Here is a 23,979-nt window from a genome sequence, read left to right as displayed (position 1 = left end):
ACTCTTGCCCTAGGTCCCACATATATTTGGGGTGAATCTGTCTCTTCTCTCCAGCTCTTGTGGCCCTCTAGGGTACTGAAACAACTTAAAGGAGACAAAGATAAGTATAATTTAAGAAATCATAGGAGAACTGTCAACTTCATTTTTCCAAGACACAACATGGGAATCTAAGGCTATGCACATTTATAACCTAGCTCTAACATACACGTTGTGAATGGGTCAATATAAATTAAGAAATTGTACCCCTTCATTGCCAAAGTTTTCTCTCTGTGTCTTGGAAACTAGAATATATTGTTAGAGAGGAGTCAGCAGACCATTACAACATTTACTCTCAAGTCAGAGAAAATATTTCTTGGCGATGTTCCTCTAATAAACAACTGCTTGTGATTTTTAGGTATTTTAGTATTCATTATTACATTATTATCAATTTATTAATTCAACAGCTATTACTGTGTGCCTTTTGTGTGCCTGGAGATATAGTAGATATCTTGACATTTGAGTCTTCCACTAAGGACTATTCAAATATCTAATTATAGAGTCTCTCAATATCTACTAGAGGGAGGTGAATAGCGTTCTAAGGCAATATGTGAGGCTGGATGATTGGGGGGAGTGGAGCAGGGAGGTCTAAATTGTGGATTCTGTAGTCAAATGATCTCACCATAGTGCAGCTCCTCTACCTGCCAAGGGCAAGTCTTAACCACTCAACATTTTGTCTGTACACTGAGGTCAATAATATAATCCAGAGAGTAGTGTGTCTGTACACTGAGGCCAATAATATAATCCAGAGAGTAGTGTGTGAAATGACAGAATGATCCCTCATAGGGATATCTCAGAAAAACTAAACAAAATGATACTTGCAAAGCTCTAATCAAACAATTGTACAGTTTTCTTTCAGCCTTGTTTCCCTTTCACTTTATCAGAACAATTAATTAATAGTAGCAGCATAGTTATTCAAAATGTAGTGAGTTCTGACCATATGTAGACACTTCTTAGGTGATATACATGTCATCAAAATTATGTAAAAATAATATTTTAAGTGATTTTTTGAAATTTTCTGGTTAAAAACATACTTTTAAGGCTTTTTATACAATCATTTAAAAATGTAAATAATTAAAAATTAGAATGGTTTTAGATTTATAGGAAAGTTGCAAAGATAGCACAAAGAGTATCTTTAAACCTCATGCCACTTTCCTTATTGCTCCTTTACATTATTATGACACATTTATCACAATTAATAAATGAGTAATGATGCTTTATTGTTAACTAAACTCTATCTTTTGTTCAGATTTTATTAGTTTTCCTTAATAGAATGGCTTACTCAAGTTGTTCATTAAATTTATTATTATACCAGTTAATGATTTATTGTCCTTATGTGTTTTGTGTCCCCCAAAAGCTTTTCGTGATTATTCTATAAATAAATACCTTAAAACACTGGATGAGCTTCTGTTAGTTAGAGGAAATAATAAAATCTATAATGCAAATAAAGTGCAGTTCTAGTTTTTGTCTCTTTAATGAACATTTGAATCCTTCTCCCCCCATTTCTGTGCACAGTTTCTTATTTATTTGACAAGTAACCATTGTATTATTTGTCATATACAAAATAATGTTTTGTAGAGGTGTAATTCTTAGCTTTAGTCAGGCTCTCATGCAATAATAAGACTGAGTCAGAGTCTTGATGGTGCCAGTGAATTATACATTTTGCTTGCCAACTTGAACTGCAGCAAATTTTAAAATAAAGTAAAATATTTTAATAGTTTTATAAGTAAATAAGTGTTATTTTATTGATTAATGGTCCAATGTAATGACACATAACCAAAGCATCACTTACACTTCCATCAACTTTGAATAAATTGTGCAAAATTGGAAATGGCCTGACAATTTGCTAGCTAGTTTTCAACATAGCTTTACAAACAGTTATTTAGTGGGATTACATGTGCTCTTTCTCTTTCTAACAATACTCTCCAGCTTCTACTTATTCACCTGCCCAGCAATTCCTTCAGGGTTCTGATGATGCATAAAGACTGCTGAGAGTTTCTACTTGTGGACCAAGATCAGAAGCCATGGCATGGTTGCAAACTCTATCTGTTTGAAAGAGAGAGAGAAGAGAAGAGAAGAGAAGAGAAGAGAAGAGGAAGAAAGCAGAGGGGAGAAGAGGAGAGGAGTGGAGAAGGCAAAGGAGGGTAAGGAGAACACACTCAGGACTTTTTCTTTGGCTGTAGGACAGGAAATGTGGCACAGACATACAAGAAGAATCATTATAGATATCTCAATCTTTTAGTGTGTATATCTGGGTATAGATCACATTTTATATCAGAAGGTGTTTTTGATCTAAAGATCTCAGGTTGTTCAAATTCATGTGGTGGGACCATACTCAAGAAGATAGCCAGGGTAAGATAGCCAGGGTAAGTTTCCCTCTGGAATTAAACCTTCACCATTGCTGAAAGAGGCTAGGGCAATTTTCATGGATGATAATTATATTTAAGAATAAAGTGGAGACTTTAAATTTGTCATCTGCTTTACATCTCTTCTAATAATTCTACTAAGTAATTTAGAAAATATTATATTAGGGTTTAGAGTGCATATCAGTGTTATTGCAATAGGAATTTAGCTCTAGTTTTACCATTGATTGTAAGCCCAGGTAATTCAATTTATTTTCTGTGCCTGATTTGTTTCACTAGTAGTTATATGTATGGGATAAAATCAAGCATTCACTAAGATTCTTTATATCTGTGTAAGTGTAGGACTTAACATAAGCTATACTCCAGGCTAGGAAGATTTGGGGAGATAATTGAAAAGTTCCTCTAAAATAAATGACTTTATGTCAGGAATTAGTTTTTATACATCTTTTTATATTCACAACACAGTACCAGTCATGTAGAATGTACTCACTAAATATTTATTAAGCAAAAGGGCAAATTAATATCACTGTTGTATGAAATATAGAAGATCAAAAAGATATCTTACTCTCTACATGTGTTATATTAACTCGTTTTCATTTGTTTTGTAAAACTTGACTTGCCCAGGTTATTTTTCTTTGTCTTTCAGTTCCACAAACAAGAAGTAAATTTTTTCTCAATAGTGGCCTTTTAGAGGAAAGGATAGGATTAATAGGTAATAATGATACTGAGTGACAAGTGACATGAAAATATGCCCATGTATCATCATTCCTTTATGAGGGATACTGGAGTCAGGGACACTATTGCACAAAAAGATTTCCATAGGATGCAGCTTGCTGTGAGGAGAGACCTGGAATTTTTTATCTCTGCCGTTTGTACATCACTCACAGAAGGAAACAAGTCTAAATCTCTTTCACAGAGGATTTCAGGAGCTGCATTCTTTGCTGTTTTGTCTATTGGGAATAATTTAGGGGGCTTATGAAGTTAAATAAAGACAGCCTTGCTACTTTAACTGCACAGATTCTGTTATAATTAATGTATATTCCTTGGCACTTTCCTGTAAAATTTAACCTTAGAACATGAGAAGACCAGCACAACTAATCAGACCCATAGAAGTTCTGGTCCACAGAGTTTGGATGTCTGGTATTGATATTCCTAAAATTCCACCACTAAAATGGTCATGACTTGAGTTTGGAAGATTTCTTATGTGTGTTCATTATCTTTGTGTTCATTATCTAATTTGATCCTTACTATGGGTAGCATTATTTCACAGAGGAGAAATCTGAGGCTGATAGAAGTTAGGAAAATTATGTTGATGTTACACAGTCTGTAAGGCGCAGTGCTGGGGGTCAAGCCTAGATGATTTATCTTTAAATCCTGTGCTCTTTCTCCTACTGAAAATAGTAGAAAGATCTTGGATGCTAGGTTTTTATTAATTGTATGATCTTTTAAGGGGAATCTTAAATGAAGCTGAGTTGTTACCTCTCAGGATAAATATAGTAGCTGTCCAAACATTTTTGGATATAAGTGCTTGAACTCTTAAAGAAAGCTATGCAAGGGTATGGATAACATGTTGTTGCTACTCCAGTCAAATAAATATATTTGAGAGGATAGTTGTCAACAGTAGATACACTCTCTAAGACTTTGACAAGCATGGATATATGTATCATAATTTATATATATCATAATTTTTGCTGTCTTCATTTTAAAGGGCAGAGCACCAAAGACTGATTAGGTAAATTGTCCTACATAAGTGTGTGCATATATTGGACAATCATATATATATATACATATATATACACACACACACACACACACATACATATATGAGATTTCTCATATATATGAGAATTATGAGATGAACATGGTAAGGAGGTTAGTGTTCTAAGATAACTTATATCTGGGCTTCTGTCTTTCCTTTTGTCCAGCATGTTCTCTGGTAGCTAAGATGGATAATGATGATTACATACTTAACATATGTGATGAACACAGTGCTTTATATTAACATATATTTAATCATTATAACTCTCTATATAGAATTACTTGTCCACATTTTACACTTGAGTAAACTGAGGCAAAGAGAAGTTAAGTAACTTGACTAAAGTCATTCAGTTGGCAAATGGTAGAGCTGGAATTTGAACCTGAGCAAGCTGGGTACCTGGAGTCCTCTTCTTCACAACTTCTTTTCACCACCCTCCCCCGCCATAGTTGCCCTCCTGCTGCAGGAGTGATCTTTCTTTGTTAACTCAGATCATTCAGGATACATTCCTAACTCTTCAGCTTAGCCCATAAGACTCTATGATCTGCACGTGTCTTCTTTTTAGCTTAATCTGATTCTTCCCTACATGGTTTCTGTGCTGAATCATATCAAACCTGTTGGCATTCTCTGTAGAGGGTACCATAATGACTCATACCTTTTATTTTCATATATCCTATTCACCAAAATTGAATGTCCTTTCTGCCCTGTCTACTTTTTTTTGTCCCCACGTTGCAATTTTCTTTGTCATCAGGTTAACTCTAACTCATCTTTCAAAATTCCACTTAGTGATGACCCCTGGAAAGGTGACACTGACTTGCTTAGGCTTTCTTAGCCCTTTCACAGAGAATTGTGATAGTTACTTTACATGCAAACCTCCTCCATTTGACTGTCAACACGTCAAATAAAATAATGTCTGAATTAATGATCAGTATCACATTACTTGTCATTTCATCCCCACTGTAAGTTTAATTTGAGCATAATTGGGCACAAACTGTATATTGTGATGATCTTGCCAGTTGTAGCCATAGTCTTTGTGTTTAAATAGTGTATACAGTTGAAAAACCCAACTCTTCATTCATGATTTGAAGGAAATGAGTCTTTTGACTTTTGTAAAGTTTTAAGACTTTCAAATGAGAAAGAAGATATTTGGTAGCTTTGATGCCATCAGATCCACCACATGCATAATTATTAAAAAAAAAATCTTGAGGTCTCATTGCCTACACTCAAGTACCAACTCTACCAATCACTAGCTCTGTGACCCTGGGCAAGTTACTTTCTGTTTCAGTTTTCTCATTTCTGAAGTGGGTATAATAATAATAGTCTACTTTATAAAATTGTTATGGGAATTAAATGCTATTATATGTCATTTTTATAGTGATAGCTATTATTTCAGAAATAAAATTATATATGAATTTTAATAATTCACAGTGGTTATACTAACTTTTGTATAATAACTGAATAGATCAAATTACAAATTCTATACTTAGAATATTCTTGGTACATAGTAAGTAGTATCTAAGTGTTTTCTATTTACTTAAATGTTTTTCAATACTTATGGCTTTGCCAATTGGTGATGACTGAGTACAATTTAGCTTTGCTGGTATAGTGCATAGAATATTCAAAGATTTTAGGGACATGGAGCATATTTTCCAACTAATGTATCTGGCACCATAAGAAAGGAATTGGTTGTTTAAATTGAGTTCTTTATTTATGAGTTCATGTATCATCTTTCTATCTACATATTTATTTAAGAAGATGTGTATTTGTATTTTCTGGAGTAAGAATACCACAATTCAAATACCAGTCCTTACACTGATTATTATATTGGATAATCTATCAAACCTGTCTTTGGTGCTCTGCCCTGTAAAGTGAAGATAATAAAAATTATACTGTTGTGAGGAGAGAATGAGGTAATATATACAAAGAGTTTAGCACACTACTACACATAGTAAAATGCTCAGCAAATGTTAGCAACTATTAATAGTATGTCCACAATGGAGATGGGAAATAAAATTATATATGATTGTAGTACTGACACTATGTAAATTTTATATAATAGCTGATTAGATCAAGTTGCAAATTCTACTTAGTGGATCTACTTTACAGATTCAAATTATGAAGTAAAATGCTTTGTAAATACATAAAACTTTTCATAGAAGTTCTCATTTTAATTCTGAAATAACTTTCTGAGGCAAATATATGTTATTATCCATCTTTTATAGATGAGAAAACAGATTCAGAGATGACAGATTTGCCCAAAGTTATGGTAGTTGAAGGTGCTCAAACTTATACAACTCAGATTCTGGGCATTGCTCTTTCCACTATCCATGCAGAAAATAAGTGCTCTGAGTAAAAATGACAAACAGCCAGTAACTTGCAATATTTCAGAAAACCCATGTCTATTTCAGGGAACTTAGATCTTGTCTCATAATTCATCTCTTGTAAGATTTTTTCTCTGTTTATTCTTATTCAATATTTTTCTCTGTATGTCTTAAGCACTCCCATATATATATTATGAAATGGTGTCAGACATATTTTTAAACTATCATTTTTAGCATTATTTATATGGAAAATTTTTATCCCTAACTTACCTACAAAGACGGAGACTTATCTGGATTTTTTTCCAAGGTAAAGGCATTGGGAATGGTAGGGACTTCAATAATTTTTAAACTTTTCAACTCTTTAAAACAACACATAAAAAAGTATTTCTCTGTAATAGGTTGATCACTTCTTACTGTCAAGTCAAATGGAACTTTCACATGATAGTCAAGGTTTAGGTCAGACTTCCTCAATGTTGATTTATAAGCATGAATTGTTGATAAGCAGGAAGTCACTGTGTATGCTGTTCTCAGTTACTAACAATGACTCTGTTTTAAATTAAATTTAGATTTTTAATCTAGTTTTGAAATTGGAAGCTGAGTCTTCCTCTTTTTGATTTATTTTTTAACAGGTTACTTTTTAATAGGTGATCTGCATACATTATATCAAAAAAATTCATCTGAAATTTTAGACATCAGATCTTAGATTCTGACTTTATGTTTTTGACTCAAAATTAATTAATCTATTTAATAAACAATTGAAATTTTCACTCCAAGTGAATTTCAGTTGAGAAGAGTTGGGTGAACTGGGGTGTGGGGTGAGTATTATAGAAAGAGAGCACTGGTTACGGAAAAACATTAAATTCATTAGAGAAAAAAATCCCAGGTTTTCTGTATTCTTGCTTGGAGTATAGGAACTGTAATACTAATTGTAAGAGAAATTCAAATGTGAGTCAATAATATGGAAAAAAAATGAAGACAAAAACAACCATGAACTACTTATGTTCAAGAAATATGAAGAATTCCCTCTACCATATTTAACATCACTTAGATATTTTTATAAGACAGTTCCTGTTATGCTTCACCATGCTTACACTGGTTTATAGCATTTGTTTATTTTTGCAGAGAACCAAAGCCACTCCACCAGTCCTGCCTGAGGTCCCATGGAAGTGGCCAACAATGTCACTGAGTTTATATTCTTGGGACTTTCTCAAGATCCTGGAACACAATTGATGTTCTTTGCTCTATTTCTTTTCTTTTATACTGTGATTATGGTGGGAAATTTTCTCATTTTCTTACGGTCTTTTCTGATCCCCGGCTTCACACACCCATGTATTTCTTTCTCAGTAATCTGTCTTTTGTAGATGTTGCCTATTCCTCAGCCACAGCACCCAGGATGATTGCAGATTTTGTTTCGGAAAAAAAGACTATTTCCTACTGGGGTTGTATAACTCAGATGTTTACCTTCCACTTTTTTGGCTGTGAAGAGGTTTTTGTTTTGACTGTCATGGCTTTTGATCGCTATGCTGCTATCTGCCATCCCCTTCGTTATACTGCCATCATGAGTGCCAGTGCTTGTACTCTACTGGCAGTACTGTCCTGGTTAGGAACCCTGGGCCGTTCTTTTGTTCAGACCCTCCTGACCTTCCAGCTACCCTTTTGCAATGCTCAGATCATAGACCACTACTTTTGTGACGTTCACCCAGTCCTAAAACTTGCCTATGCTGATACAACTCTGGTAAATATGTTGGTGGTTGCCAACAGTGGTCTCATTTCTCTGGGGTGTTTCCTCATTCTTCTGGCCTCCTACACAGTCCTTCTGTTTAGTCTTCGGAAACCATCCGCAGAAAGTCGACACAAAGCTCTCTCTACCTGTGGATCTCATCTGACTGTCGTAACTTTCTTCTTTGTCCCTTGTATCTTTATCTATCTTCGTCCATCCACTACTTTTCCACTGGATAAGGCTGTGTCTGTGTTCTATACTACTATCACACCAATGCTAAACCCATTCATCTATACTCTGAGTAATGAGGGTGTAAAGAAGGCCATGAAGCGACTATGGAGTCGCAAGGTCTCCTGGATGGAAAAGCAAAAGGGATAGTTTGTCAGGATTGCAAAATCAGATTATTAGTGTATTCCTCCAATGGTCCCTAATGTATGAATAATTTTAAGGACTGTTCCCTAAGATTCAACTATCCTTTACTTTTTATCTAACAGGAAATAATTGGAGGCTATTGTAGGTGGGCTAAACTTAAACCTTTCCGTCCTGACAAAGCTTATCTTTTCCATTTCTAGAGTGAAAAGGTAAACACTGCTACAAAACATCTCCTTTAACTTCTTTGGATCATTTCTACTCACATCAAATTCTCTTAAACTAAACTCAGTGATTTAGAATGAAGTTATAAGAGAAAAACATTCCAACATAGTCAGAGCATTGCTTTTTAAAAAATAAGTCTAACTTCCAGGAGTTGCATTCTTGATACCTCCTTTTCTGTCTTTCTTTTTTTGTTGTTGTTGTTCTTACTTAGTCTTTTCCCATGGATAGTGCAAAATCCAGCAGGAGAAACAGATTTGTAAGGAAATGATTATAATACAATATAACAAATGCAGCCATGGAAATGTACACTGCATGCAAAAAAAAAAAGGAATTGGTATAAATTGACACATTTTCTGAAGAATGGTTTCTGTAGAAGAGAAAAAAAGAGAGCATTTTACATATGTTGAGGTAGAAAGAATTTTTTACAAGAGTCTCTTGAAAAATTTGAATACTTTTCCACCCTGATACTATGATACTGTTTTCACTGGAAGCAATTTTATTTTTTGAAAAAAGTTTGTAGTGCACAGACTACGTTAATTAAAGAAAATAAAATGAACTGGCACTTGAACTATTGAAATGGCTAGCAAGATGTAGTTCTATGACAAATATTTAGTTGATTTGTTTTCAATTTTTTATTTTTATTTTTATTTTTTTGAGTTGGAGTCTCACTCTGTCACCCAGACTGGAGTGCAGTGGCCGCTCCTGGCCACCGCAGCCTCGACCTGCTGGGCTCCGGCGATCTTTTCGCCTCAGCCTTCCAAGTAGCTGGAATTACAGGCATGCGCTACCATGCCCGGCTGATTTTTTTTTTTTATGTATTTATTGTAGAGATGAGGTCTTGCCAAGTTGCCCAGGGGGTCTCGAACCCGCGGGCTCAGGCAATCCACTCACCTTAGCCTCCCAAAGGTGCGGGATTACAGGCTGAGCCACCGGGCCTGGCTGTTTTCAATTTTTTAAAAGAACAAAACAGAGTAGGCATATTTCCTTTTTATTGTATTCTTAGTAAAACTGGAGGATAACTGGATATTCCCTTTTTTTTTTGGAAAAAAACTTTTTTATTCCAAGGAACTCCTTTAGGTATTATCTCAGGACTCATGTCATTCAATAATTTTTCCCTGATTAGTTTTATTCAGCATTTATTTTCTGTATGCCTTAAGCAATTTTGCATGTAATTTATAAAATAATATAAGCCACTTTTTCTTTTTAATGGATTCTTATCTCATTTCCACAACTTATGAAGAATATAAGTAAAATATATTACTTCTTTTCTACTCTCCATGTTTGGCACAGAGATGGCGGCACAGTAGATATTTGTCTGAATCTGTTGGTTGTCACCCCAGTATTTATTGTTCCTTTTTTTCCTTTAGTAACAGAGACCTGACATTATTTATGGCAGCCCAGCTAAAGTATCGTGTTGGCCTGTCTCAAGTTCTTTTAAGTTTCAATTCGATAATTGAGAATGGAGTCATAAGAAAGATATCCCTTTTGAAACTGGATGTGAGCAATATGATAGTAGTTGGTGGGTGGACTTTTAAAAACTCTTTAAAATGGAATCTTTGTTCTTTAGCAATTCTGTACATGATTACCATGGACATTTTATTGCATCTCCTCCATATTTATTTTTATATTATCTTTTCTTTGCAAAAGTATCATTCTGTTTTTTAAACTCCTGATTTTTAAAAGACAAGCAATAAACAACATTGAAATTCTATTTAAAATGGCAGGCTGCAATCGTTTTTCTTTTCTCCCCTAAGAGCTAAATATAACAACAACATCAACAGTAGTAACAACAGCAGCAGTAACAGCAGTAGTAGCGAAGAGAAGAAAGTTTAGACTCACAAGAACAAAGAAAACAGGACAGAAGTTAGATGCAGATGAGAGGTTCTAATATAGAAGACAAAGGAGTGGTGACTGATTTGGTAGGGTAGAGAAGGCTAAATCTAAAGTACTAACAGAGAGGAATACTGAGAAGAAGAGCACAGTTTCATCTTCTGGAATCCCTGAGCTATTTGGAATACCAGGACACAAGGTCAGAGTGTTATGAAGTTCAGGGCTGGTAATGCAGATTAAAAGAAGGGAGCAGTTCAACTGCCCATACCTCTCTTTCCACATCTTACTCCCAGAGGTTAACAGAGGCATATGCTTCACAAACTGAACATTAGCATGTTTGCTTAAGAAACTAAATTATATTAGAGAAAAGTCACATTCCACATTTGGAGATCACAAATGGAATGTCTGCCTCTCTACAGAAATCCTGGACAGAAGCCCACCAATTAGTAAGCTCTGCCCTGTTGACCCAGAGACCAAGAGATCAATTTTTGGTGCATCATTTTTTTAATATACATAAGACATTTGAAGAAAAAAGTAAGCTTTTATGAAAGCCAAAAGAAATCTGGTGGAATCAGAGCTAACATAGGAAAATAAATTACTTTAGAAAACACTTATGTCTTCATATCAATAAAAAAAATTTGTAGTCTTGAAATGATAACATAATGCTTTGGAAAAATAGAAAAAAGTCTTTTTGAAAACTAAATTAAAACTAAACTAAATGAAAACTAAATTAAAAAGAGCAATAAGTAAAATTAAAACAAAAAACCAACCATGCTGCCCATCGAAGCTGGACTGGATCAAAAAAAAGTGGTACATATACACAACGTTACACAGCCATAAAGAAGGATACCATATGGACTTCGCAGCAACTTGGATGGATTTAAAGTCGATCATACTCAGTGATCTATCACAGAAACAAAGAACAGAGTACCATATGTTCTCACTCATAAGTGGACCTTGAACAATTACAATACTATAAGAAAGGGATTGACAGTAGTGGGAAACTGCCGGGGTGTGGGGTGGGATTGGCAGTTGAGGGAAACTGCTAGGGGAGGGAGGAGCACACCTCATCAACTAGGGTACCTGCATAATCAATGTTTGTATACCTAACCCTGAATTATACCCCACATTCTTATAATAAAATAAAATAAACAACAACAACAAAAATAAGTTAGCAGAAGATTGAAAGACATAAGAGTAGTCAAAGAAGTCATAGAAGAAAATAAGTCTTTATGAAGATAGAATAAAAAAAATCAAAGAAATGAAAAATAGAACAGATAAAAGTAAGAAACCTAAGGAATCAAATCAGGAGGTAGACCATTCAGCTACTCACCATGTGTTCCAGGAGAACAGAGAAAACAGAAGGAACGAATTTAAAGCAAACAATAAAAATAAGTCTCTCAGAACAGAAAGGAATATGTCTCTAGATTTGAAAGATTTACTGAATGCCCAGCACAATGATTAAAGAAAATACAAAGGAACATTATTATGAAATTTTATTATCCTAAATATTAGAAAATTTTTAAGAAAGAAAGAAAGAAAATACATAGACCACAAATGAGCAAAAATCCGAATGACACAAGTATGTTCCATAGCAAAACTGGATTCCAGAATACAATGGAAAAGTGACTCAAACTGATTTTCAACTTAGAATTCTATACAGAACAAAACCATCAATCAGTTTGGAAGATAGAATAAAGCACTTTTAGTCATGCAAAGATTTATAAAGTTTACTTCACAAGTATTTTTTTTTTAAATATGGGATAATGTGTCTCAGAAAAACAAGGAAAAGCAATAAACTCAATAAATCAATGTATGCAATGCAGAAAGAGGCTGAAGACACTTTCCCCCTGTTTTTCCTTTTTTTCTTTTTCATGTGTGATGAGTAATGTGCTGTTGTTATAACAAGGTTTGAAGGAAACAAATCTCAAGCGAGTGTGAAAGCGAAGTTACCATGCATATTAAACACAGAAGAATCAAAAGACACTTTCAAGATGACAGTTGTACAGTAGGCCTAGGAGGAAACAAAAATGAATGGAAGCAGAGGATGGAAGCACCCAGGGTGGAAGGTTTCCAGAAACAGAAAGGATAGGGTGAGAATTTATATTATCTGATATGTTGGAGCATCTTATTGGTAAAGATACAGTCAATAAGATGGAACAAGTTGGTACATTTAAGGATACATTTATTGAAAATTATACCTTGTAGGGTTCTAACAGGAAATTGATGACACATTCAAAATAGGATGATTTGGTGAAGTTTATTTTAAAAAGATATTCTGTAAAGTTGTAAGTATAACAGAGCCACACAGGTCAGTGCCATAATCAGCGGTAATATGCAGCAGAGCGGTTAACATCATTATGCTTGAAGGGACTGAGAAACCCCAAAGGAGACTTAAGAGAGCCATTTGAAGGGAGCAGTGACCTTCAATGGGAGGTCACCTGACAGATGGCCAAGGGAATAAATATCTCTGATTCATTTTCTTCACCTCCTGCCCTCCCTCTAGTTTTATTGAGGTGTGATTGATAAGTAGCTATTGTATATATTTAAGTGTGTAACTTGATATTTTGAAAAATATGTATACATCATGAAATGATCACCACACTTAAACTGATTAACATATCCATCACCTCGCATAGGTATCTTTTGTGTGTGTGTGTGGATAGAACATTTAAGATCTACTTTCTTAAAAGATTTCAAATACACAATACAGTATTTTTTTCCTGTTTTATGAATTTTATTTATTTTTCTTATAAAGTTACTTGTTTTTAAGTTTTAGAATCGGGGTACAAGTGCGTGTTTGATATATGGACGCATTGTGTAGTGGTGGGAGTAGGAAATAGGAAACCCTAGCCCCCCTCTCCTCTTCCCTACTTATTGGTACTCCTAGTATCTATTATTGGTACTCCCAGTGTCTATTAATATGGTGTTGTGTTGTAATACAGTGACCATGTTTTACATTAGTGGTTCAGAATTCATTCACCTTGCTTAACTGAAACTTTGTAACATTTGATCAATATCTTCTCATTTCCCTCTCCCTCTCTCCAATGCTGGAAACTACTCCAAGTCTGAATATTTTAGATTCCACATATAACTGAGATCATGCAGTATATGTCTTGCATCTGTTCTTTAAGGCTGAATAATATTTCATTACCCATATATACTACAATCTCCCCAGCTTTATTGAGATATGATTCACAAATAAAAGCACATATATTTAGGATGTAAAACATAACATTTTTATATATGTATACTTAATTGTGGAAATGATTAACACAATTAAGCTAATTAAGATAATCATGTTGCATAATTACCGTCTGTGTGTGTGTGTGTGTGTGTGTGTGTGTGTGTGTGTGTGTGTTAAGAACACTTGTGATCTACTCTGTTAGCAAATTTCAATGTATGCAATACATTATTATTAACTATAGTCACCATGGTGTACATGAGGTCTCCAGTACTTATTCATGTTATAGCTGAAGGTTTGTATCCTTTGATCAATATATTATCTTTCCCTTCAACCTCCAGCTCCTGGTAGCCACAACTTTACTCTGTTACTTTGAGTTCACATCTTCACCTATAAGTTATATTATACAGTATTTGTCTTTCTGTTTCTGACTTATTTCACTTAGCATAATGTCCCCCAGTTTCATCCATGTTGCACAAATGGCAGAATTTTGCTCTTTTTTAAAGACTGAATACTCTTTCGTTATGTATATATGTACTACATTAAAAAAAACTATCCATGGATAAAAACTTAAGTTGTTTCTATATTTTGGTTATTGTTATAATGCTGCAATTATTGTGGGAATGCAGATATCTCTTTGAGATAGTAGTTTGAGATAGTAGTTTTATTTTTGTTACATATATACCTAGAAGCAGAATTGTTGTATCATGTGAAAAGTTTATTGTTAATTTTTTGAGGGCCCTTCATACTGTTTTCCATAATGGCTGCACCAATTTACACTACCACTAAAAAAAAGAGTTGGTAGCCACGACTTTACTCTGTTTACAAGGGCTCCCTTTCTCTACATACTTGTCAACATATGTTATCTCTTGATTTCTTTTTCTTTTTTTTTTTTTGGAGTTGGAGTCTCACTCCATCGCTCAGGCTGGAGTGCAGTGGCACACTCACGGCCACCACAGTCTCCACCTATTGGGCTCAGGCAATCCTTCCACCTTAGCCTTCCAAGTAGCTGGAATTACAGGCGCGCGCTAGCACTCCCGGCTGATTATTTATTGTAGAGACGAGATCTCGCCAAATTGCCCTTACTGGTTTTGAACCCACGGGCTCAGGAAAACCACTTGCCTTGGCCTTTGATTTCTTAATAATAGACGTTTTAACAGGTGAGATGTCATATCTCAGTAAGATTTTTATTTGCCTTGATTATTACTGATATTGAGTATGTTTTCTTACAACTATTGGTCATTTGTGTGTTTTCTTTGGAACAATGTCTATTTAGATCTTTTGCTCATTAAAAATATCAGGTAGGTTTTTTTTTTTGCTATTGATTTGTATACATTTCATATATATTTTAGATACTAACCCCTTATTGGATGTATGGTATACAAGCATTTTCTTCCATTTTGTAGGTTTTCCTTACACACGCACACACACACACACACACACTCAAGCTGATAACAATGTCAAAGAACTTTTCTACATGTTTTTCTTCTAAAAATTTTACAGGGTCAGATTTTATATTAAGTCTTTAATCCAGTTTGAATTGATTTTTGTGAATGGTGTAAGAGAAAGGTCCAATTTTATCATTTTTGCCTGTGGATATCCAGTTTTCTAACACCATTTCTAGAAGAGTCTATCCTTTTTTATTGTGTATTCTTGGTACTTTTGTTAAAAAAAATTAGCTGAATATATATGTACTATATATAATATATGGATTTATTTCTGAACTCTCTATTCTGAACTCTGTTGGTCTATGTGCTTGTCTTTATTCAATAACATTTGTTTTGATTACTATAGTTTTGTAATAGAGTTGAGATAAGAAAGATACCCTCAGCTTTGTATTTATGCTCAAGATTGCTTTAACTTTTCATCGTCTTTTGTAGCTTTACATGAATTTCAGGATTGTTTTTCAATTTTTATGAAAAACGCTATTGCAATTTTTATAGAAATTGTATTCATCTGTAGATCATTTTGGGTAATACTACTTTTTAACAAGACTTTTTAACAATACTGGTTCTTCTAATCTACAAACATGAGATATCTTTCCACTTATTTGTGTTTTTCCCAATATAGACTATTAATATTCTATGGTTTTCAGTGTACAGATCTTTCTCTTCATTGGTTAAATTTATTACTAAGTGTTTTATTCTTTTTGATGTTTTCATTATAGGGGTTGCTTTCCTGATTTGTTTTTCAGATAGATCGATATTGTTGTTAAGAAATGCAACTGATTTTTTCATGTTGATTTTGTATCCTGCAAAATTATTAAATTTGTTTATTAGTTCTGACAGTTTTTTTGTGTGAAGTCTTTAGAATTTTCTATATACATAATCATGTCATCTTCAAATAGACATAATGTAACTTCTCTCTTTCTGATTTAAATACTTTTAATTTCCTTTTCTTGTCTAATATCTCTGGCTGGGACTTTCAGTCCTATGCTGAATAGAAATGGAAAGAATGAGCACCCTGGTCTTGCTCTTAATCTTAGGAGAATAAAATTTGTTGAGAACTTTTACCATGAAAGGATGTTGAATATTGTCAAATTCTTTTTTCTGCATTTGTGGGAATAATCACGTGATTTTTATTTTTCACTGTTAATGTGGTGTAGCACATTTATTGATTTGCTTATGTCGAGTAATTCTTATATCCCAAGGATAAATTCCACTTGTTTATGATATCTAATTCTTTTAATGTGTTGGTAAATTTGATTTCCAAGTACTTTGTTGAGGATTTTTGAGCATTTATTCATAAGGGATATTGGCTTGTAATTTTCTTTTTCTTGCAGTAGCCTCCGCCTCCTCAGCCTCCACCTCAGGCGATCCTTCCACCTCAGCATCCCAAGTAAGTGACTTTTTTGTAGAGACAAGATTTCGCTATGTTGTCGAGGCTAGTCTGGAACTCCTGAGCTCAAGCACTCTGCCAGCCTTGGCCTCTCAAAGTTCTGGAATTACAAGCATGAGCCACAGCACTCAGCCTCCAGTATAGTCCTTATCTCACTTTGTTTAGAGAGCAATGCTGGCATTGTAAAATGAGCCTGAAAATATTCCTTCCTCTTCGATTTTTTTTGGGGGGTGGGGAAAATTCTAAATGGATTGGTAGTATTTCCTTCTTTTTTTTTTTTAAATTATGGTATTATTTCTTAAACCTTTGCTAGAATTCAGCTGTGAAGGCTTTGGGTTCCAAGCTTTTCTTTGACAGGAGATTTTATTATTGATTCAGTCTCTCTTACTCATTACTGTTAAGATTTTCCATTTCTTCTTGTTTCAATCTTATAGGTTGTAGGTGTCTAGGAATTTATCCATTTCTTCTAGATTATTCAATTTTTTTGGCTTATAAATATTAATTGTTATATCTTATGATTCTGTATTTCAGTGACATCGATTGTAATGTTTCCTCTTTCATTTTGAGTTTTATTTGAGGCCTCTCTTTTTTCTAAGTGTAGCTAAAGTTTTGTTGATTTTGTTTTTATTTTAGAAAATCAACTCATAGTTTTGATCTTTTCTGTTGTTTTTCTAGTCTCTCATTTATTTCTTATTTGATCTTTGTGATTTCCTTTTTTCTACTAGCTTTGGGGCTAGTCTACTATTTTTTTTAGTTCCTTGAGGTATATTGTTAGGTTGTTTATTTGACATTCTTTCTCTTTTTTTGTTAGAAATATTGATTACTATTAATGTCTCCTAAAAGTGCTTCTCCAGTATCCCATATATTTTTTTATGCTGTGTTCATTTTTATTATTCTTGAGATAGTTTTACATTTCCCTAGTAATTAATTTTGTGGCCTACTGGTTATTGTTTTTTTATATGTCCATGAATTTTCTATTTTTCCTCCTCTTATCGAAACATAGTTTTATACTATTCTGGATAGAAAGCCAGATATAATTTCAAAAATTTGTTAAGATTTGTTTGTAGCTTAACAAATGATCTCTCCAGAAGAATATTCTGTGTTGCTTGTGAAGAAATTGTATTTTGATGTTGTTGGATGGAATGTTCTGTGTATGTCTGTTTGATCCATTTGGTCTGAAGTTCAGACCAATGTTTTCTTAATAATTTTCTGTTTGAATTATTCTTACTGTTAAAAGTAAGATATTGGAGCTCTTTTTATTATTGTATAACTGTCTATCTCTTCTTTCAGATCTGTTGATGTTAACTTTCTATATTTAAGTGCTCTGATGTTGACAGCATATATATTTATAATTGTTATGTCATCTTGATGAATTGATCACTTTATCATTATATAATTACCCTCTATGTCTCTTGTGACAGTTTTTGAAAATCAATTATGTCTGGTACTTGGTTTTTATTTTCATTGAATATTTTTGTTGTTTATGCCTTCACTTATAGTATATGCATGCTCTTAAAGGTGAAGTGAGTTTCTTGGAGGAAACATATAGTAGGGTCTTATTTTTTTGTCCATTCAACCACTCTATGCCTTTTGATTGGTGAGTTTTGTTTATTTGTATTTAAAGTAATTATTAATAGGTAAGGATTTACTGCTGTCAAATTGTTAATTGTGTTCTGATTGTTTTTACAGATTCCTTATTCTTTTTTAAAAAATTTATTTATTTATTATAAAGATGTGGGGTACAATTTGGGGTTAGGTATACAAACATTGATCATGCAGGTACCCTTGCTGCTGAGGTATACCCCTCCCCTAGCAGTTTCCCTTAACTGCCAGTCCTTTTTTTTTTTTTGCTGCTTATCTTTGTGATTTAATAATTTTCTTTGGTAGCAAGCTTGGATTTCTATTCATCTTTTGTGTAATTACTATAGGTTTTTGTTCTGTGGTTGTCTTGAAGCTTATATTTTTCATAGCAACTATGAACTTACAGTTATGCCAGTTTATTTGAAGCAGGTAACATCTTAGGTTTGATTGCTGCAGAACCTCTGCACTTTTATTTCCCTTACGCTACAATTTTTTTTGATGCTACAGTTTACATTTTTATGTGTGTCTTTTAAGAACTTATTGTAGCTACAGTTTTTTAAAAAACTTTTGTCTTATAACTTTAAATCAAAGCAATTTACATGTCACCATTACAGTATTTGAGTAGTATAAATTTGGTTTTATACTCACTATTACCAGTTTGCTTTATACTTTCATATGTTTTCATGTTAGAAATTAGCTGTCTTTCATTTAATCTTGAAAGCCTCCCCTTAGCATTTTTTTGTAAGGCAGTTAGTGGTGATGAACTCCCTCAGGTTTTTTCTCAAAAAGTCTTTGTATCTTTATTTCTGAAGTACAACTTTGCTGGCTAAAATTTTGTTGATTGGCAGTTTTTTTTTTCTTTCAGGTCTTTGAAAATGTTATTCCACTTTCTCCTGACCCTCAAGGTTTCTACTGAGAAATACATTGACAATTTTATTTGGGTCCTTTTATATATGAGATGCTTCTTTTCTCTTGCTGCTTTCAAACTTCTGTCTTTGTTTTTGATTTTTGACAGTCTGATCACAATGTGTTTTTGTGGATTCTTTTTTTTGGTTGATACATGAGAGAACTTTGAGTTTTACATAACTGGATATTCATAGTTTTTCTATTAGTGGGTAAATTTTCTGCCATTATTTCTTTAAATAAGTTTTCTGTACAGTTCTCTCTTTTTTCTGAGACTACTATAATACAAATGTTAGCTCTCTTGATGGCATCCTATGGATTCTGTAGGCTTTACTCACTTCTTTTCATTTAAAAACATTTCTTTCTGCCCATGGAAAGTGAACTGGATAAAGAAAATGTGGTACATAAACATGATGGAGTATTACACAGTCATAAAGAAGAACAAAGTCATGGACTTCACAGAAAATTGGATGGAGTTGGGGACCATCATTCTAAGAGATCACAGAAACAAAGACCTGAATACCACATGTTCTAACTCATAAATGGAACCTGAACATTAATCACACTAACACATGGGAAGGATTGACAGTCACTGGACACTGCCAGGGGAAGGAGGAAGCAAAGGGATACACAACAACACAAAGCATACCTGGTCCTAAACCAGAGGAAGTGAGGACCAGTTGGAGGCTCAAACTTCACCTGCATGCAGCCTATTTGTGCAGTTAATCTTGACCTGCACCCCCACATCTCTTTAAAAAAGCCAGAAACTTTTATTCTCCTTGGACTAAATGATTTCCATTAATTTGTCTTTAATATGAATTATTCTTCATTCAAATTTTCTATTTGTTTCTTTTAAAAAATGTTTTCTGTTTCCTTTTTGAACTTCTTATTTTGTTTTTGTATTGTTTTCCTGATTTCTTTAAACTCTTTTTCTGTATTCTTTTGTGGCTCACCAAGATTCTTTAGAAAAATTATTTTGAATTCTTTGTTGACAATTTGTGGATCTTCAATTCTTTGGCATTGGTTATTAAAAATATACTTTGAACGTTAGATTATGTCATATTTCCCCGCTTCTTGGAGATCTTTGGTTGTTATTTTTCTCAGTAGTAAAAGCCGTTGGGGTCCTTTGTGGAGTTAGATGTGGTAGTTTGTGACTAAAATCATTGTGAGTTCCTTGGTGGTGAAAGCTGTGGGATATGTGCAGCCATGAAGGCCACTGAGGTCTTCAGTGCAGGCCACTGGGAACTGCATTGGTTCCTAGCACATGGCTAATACTGATAGTCTTCATCCTTCTTCTTTATCATCAGCCATTTCCAGTTGTGTCAGCTAGGCTGGGCTCCCAGCAATCTAGGAGAGGTGAAAGTTAAGCTGATTGTTTAGTAATGTCCCAATAGGCTGGGTAAATTGGTTCACCCCACTCCTCTTTGCTATGCAAAAGGCACTTGCAAGCTGAGTTGCTCCCTTTCTATGCTGTGCCTGGAGGATGGAATAATGCAGGCAAAATAAAACTGTTTTTCTTTCTTTTTTGTCCAGTTATTCTCCATTTTTTCTTCCATTGCATTACTTTAGCTTCATAAGTGAACGCCTGATCTCTCTAGCTATTTTTATTCATGAGTCGTTGTCCAGTTGTTCCTTTTTGTGGGGTGAATGAAGGCTATGATTTCCTTCATTACCATTGTTGAAGATGTCTACCATATTTTCTTTATCCATTCATCTGTCTGTGAACTTTTAGGTTGTTTCCATATCTTGACTTTTGTGAATAATGTTGCAGTAATCATGAGAGTGTAGGTATCTTTTTGAGATCCTGACTTCAGTTCTCTTGGAGATATACCTAAAAGTGGATTTCTGCATTATATGGTAATTCTGAGTTTAAAGTTTTGAGGAATGAACATACTGGTTTGTTTGTTTTTTTTATAGTGGCTGCATCATTCTACATTTCCACCAACAGCGTACAAAATTTCTTTTATTTTTATTTTAAAGATGTGAGGAACAATTCAGGATTAGGTATATAAGTGATCATTGTACAGGTAAAGTTTGGGCCTCCCTTTGGTCCCTATTTTGCCTAGTTTGAGATCAGGTAACTTTTCTGATAATATGTGCCTCTCCCATCCCCTAGCAGTTTCTGGCTACTGCCAATCCCTTTCTTATTGTATTATAGCAAATGTTCAGAGTCTACTTATGAGTGAGAACATGTGATACTCATTTCTTTGTTTCTCTGATAAATACTGAATATTATAGACTATAAATCCATCTAAATTGCTGCGAAGTTCATAATTTAGTCCTTCTTTATGGCTATTTAATTTTCCATTCTGTATATATACTATGTTTTTTAAAATCCAGTTCACTTTCAATGGGCAGTAGGGTTGGTTCCATGCTTTTGCTATTGTGAATAGAGCTGCTCTAAACATGCATGCTCTGGTATCTTTTTTGCAGAGGGATTAAATTCCTCCAGGTATATACCCAGAAGGGGGATTGCTGGGTGGTATGGGAAGTCAATTTCTAGTTCCTTTAGGAATCACCACACTATTTTTCATAGAGGTTTAACTAGGTTGCATTCCCACCGACAGTGTTGAAGCATTCCCTTTTCTCTGCATTCTCACCAGTATTGTTTTTTTCTTTTTTCTTTTTTTTGAGTTGGAGTCTCACTGTCGCCCAGACTGGAGTGCAGTGGCCGCTCCCAGCCACCGTAACCTCGACCTGCTGGGTCCGCGATCCTTCCGTCTCAGCCTTCCAAGTAGCCAGAATTACAGGTATGCGCTACCATGCCCAGTTGATTTTTTGATTTATTGTAGAGATGAGGTCTCGCTGCCCAGGCGGGCCTCGAATCCGAATCCGCGGGCTCAGGCAATCCACTCACCTCAGCCTCCCAAAGGCGCGGGATTACAGGCTGAGCCACTGAGTCCGGCTGTTTTTTGTTTTTAATGATGGCCATTCTTACTGGAGTTAGATGGGGTATCTCAATGTGATTTTGATTTGCATTTCTCTGATGATTAGCAAGATTGAGGCTGAGCATGTTTTCATGTGTCTGATTGTGAAGTTTCTATTCATGTCTTTTGCCCACTTTTTTTTCTTTGAGTTGGAGTCTTACTCCATTGCCCAGGCTGGAGGGCAGTGGCACACTCATGGTCACCCCAGCACTGACTTGCTGGACTCCAGTGATCCTTCCACCTCAGCCTTCCAAATAGCCGGAACTATAGGCGCATGCTACCACACCCAGCTAATTTTTGATTTATTGTAGAGATGAGGTCTCACCAAGTTGTCCGGGCTAGTCTCAAACCCGTGGGTTCAGGCAATCTGCTCGCCTGGGTCTCCCAAAGTATTGGGATTACAGGCTGAGTCATCGAGCTCGGCCTTTTGCCCATTTTTAAATAGGGCTGTTTGTTTTTTTCCTTTTGACATGTTTGAGTTCCTTGTAGATCCTAGATATAAGGCCTTTGCCAGATATGCAGTTGACAAATATTTTTTTCCCATTCTATGGGCTGTCTCCCTACTCTCTTGATGGTTTCTTTTGCTTTGCAAAAGCTTTTCAATTTGATGAGGTCCCACTTGTCTATCTTATCTCTTATTGGATGGGCTTTTGGGGTTGGGGTTTTAATTAGGTATTGGTTGCCTATTCCAATTTCCATAAAGGTGTCTCCTATGTTTTCTAGAATTCTTAAAGTTTGGGGTTTTGCATTTAGGTCTTTGATCCACTTGGAGTAGATTTTAGTGTATAGTGATTGGTAGGGGTCCTATTTCATTCTTCTGTATGTGGTCATTCAGTTTTCTTAGCACCATTTATTGAATAGGTTCGTCTCTGAATAGGTTGATGGAAGCTCTACATTCTTGCCAACACTTGTTATTTTTTGTTTTTTGATAAGGCCGTACTAGTAGGTATGACGCTATAGTGCATGGCTATTTGGATTTGCATTTCCTCGATGATTAGTGATGTTGAGCATATTTACATATTCCTATTGTCCATTTGCATGTTTTGTTTGGAGAAATGTCTTTTCAAGTCATTCATCCACTTTAAATTGCATAGTAATCATTATCATTATTATTATTTTTGGAGTTGTGTTGATTGATTTTAAGTACTACTGATATATTAGTTACTGTAAATGTATTTTTCCTGTATAATATTTGCCTGTAAACTTGTCTTTATTTTTTAATGGTTTCAAATTGCTTTAAATTTGTAACTTTCCCCCATGTGTGTATTTGCAATTAAGTTTTAAATTTATTATTACCAAATGTGCTATACTTATTTTTCTATTCTTTTTTGGGAGACAGTATGCTTAAGAAATTCTTATGTATAGCCGAGCTCGGTGGCTCAGCCTGTAATCCTGCACCTTGGGAGGCTGAGGTGAATGGATTGCCTGAGTCCGCAGGTTCGAGACCTGCCTGGGAACCTTGGCAAGACCTCATCTCTACAATAAATCAAAAATTAGCCAGGCGTGGTAGCGCGCGCCTGTAGTTCCAGCTACTTGGAAGGCTGAGGTGGAAGGATCTCCGGATCCCAGCAGCTTGAAGCTGCAGTGACCGGGAGTGGCCACTGCACTCCAGTCTGGACGAGAGAGTGAGACTCCAACTCAAAAAAAAAAAAAGAAATTCTTATTTATCTCAAGACAATTTAAATAGTGTCTCTACATTTTTAGTAATTTTTAAAAAATTAACACTTTTAAAATATAATGTTTTTAAAAACAAGGGCAATTTGCCGGTTGTTCCAACACAAATTTATAGAAATGATTTTTCACTTCCAATTTAATTTAAAAGGACAATATACTAATCTGTCACCTACTAAATCCTAGAATACTCAGATATATTATTGTACTTGTTCCTTTTTTTTTGAGTTGGTCTCTCACTCTGTCACCCAGACT

At 34.6% G+C, this 23,979-nt stretch overlaps 1 protein-coding gene across 1 annotated transcript; it reads left to right on the top strand.

Annotated features, from left to right (window-relative positions):
* Positions 1-3,475: 3,475 nt before the first annotated feature.
* Positions 3,476-8,574, top strand: LOC103269461 (olfactory receptor 4S2-like). The gene is given in 3 exon segments (XM_008067040.1): positions 3,476-3,539; positions 7,599-7,769; positions 7,772-8,574. Coding segments are annotated over 3 exon segments (1,038 nt in total).
* Positions 8,575-23,979: the final 15,405 nt, after the last annotated feature.

The sequence above is a fragment of the Carlito syrichta genome, unplaced genomic scaffold, assembly GCF_000164805.1.
Source record: "Carlito syrichta isolate Samal-C Ts95f unplaced genomic scaffold, Tarsius_syrichta-2.0.1 Scaffold309265, whole genome shotgun sequence".
Classification (NCBI taxonomy): Eukaryota; Metazoa; Chordata; class Mammalia; order Primates; family Tarsiidae; genus Carlito; species Carlito syrichta.
The sequence above is the reverse complement of the archived record's forward strand: the minus strand, read 5'-3'. Positions and strand labels throughout refer to the sequence as shown.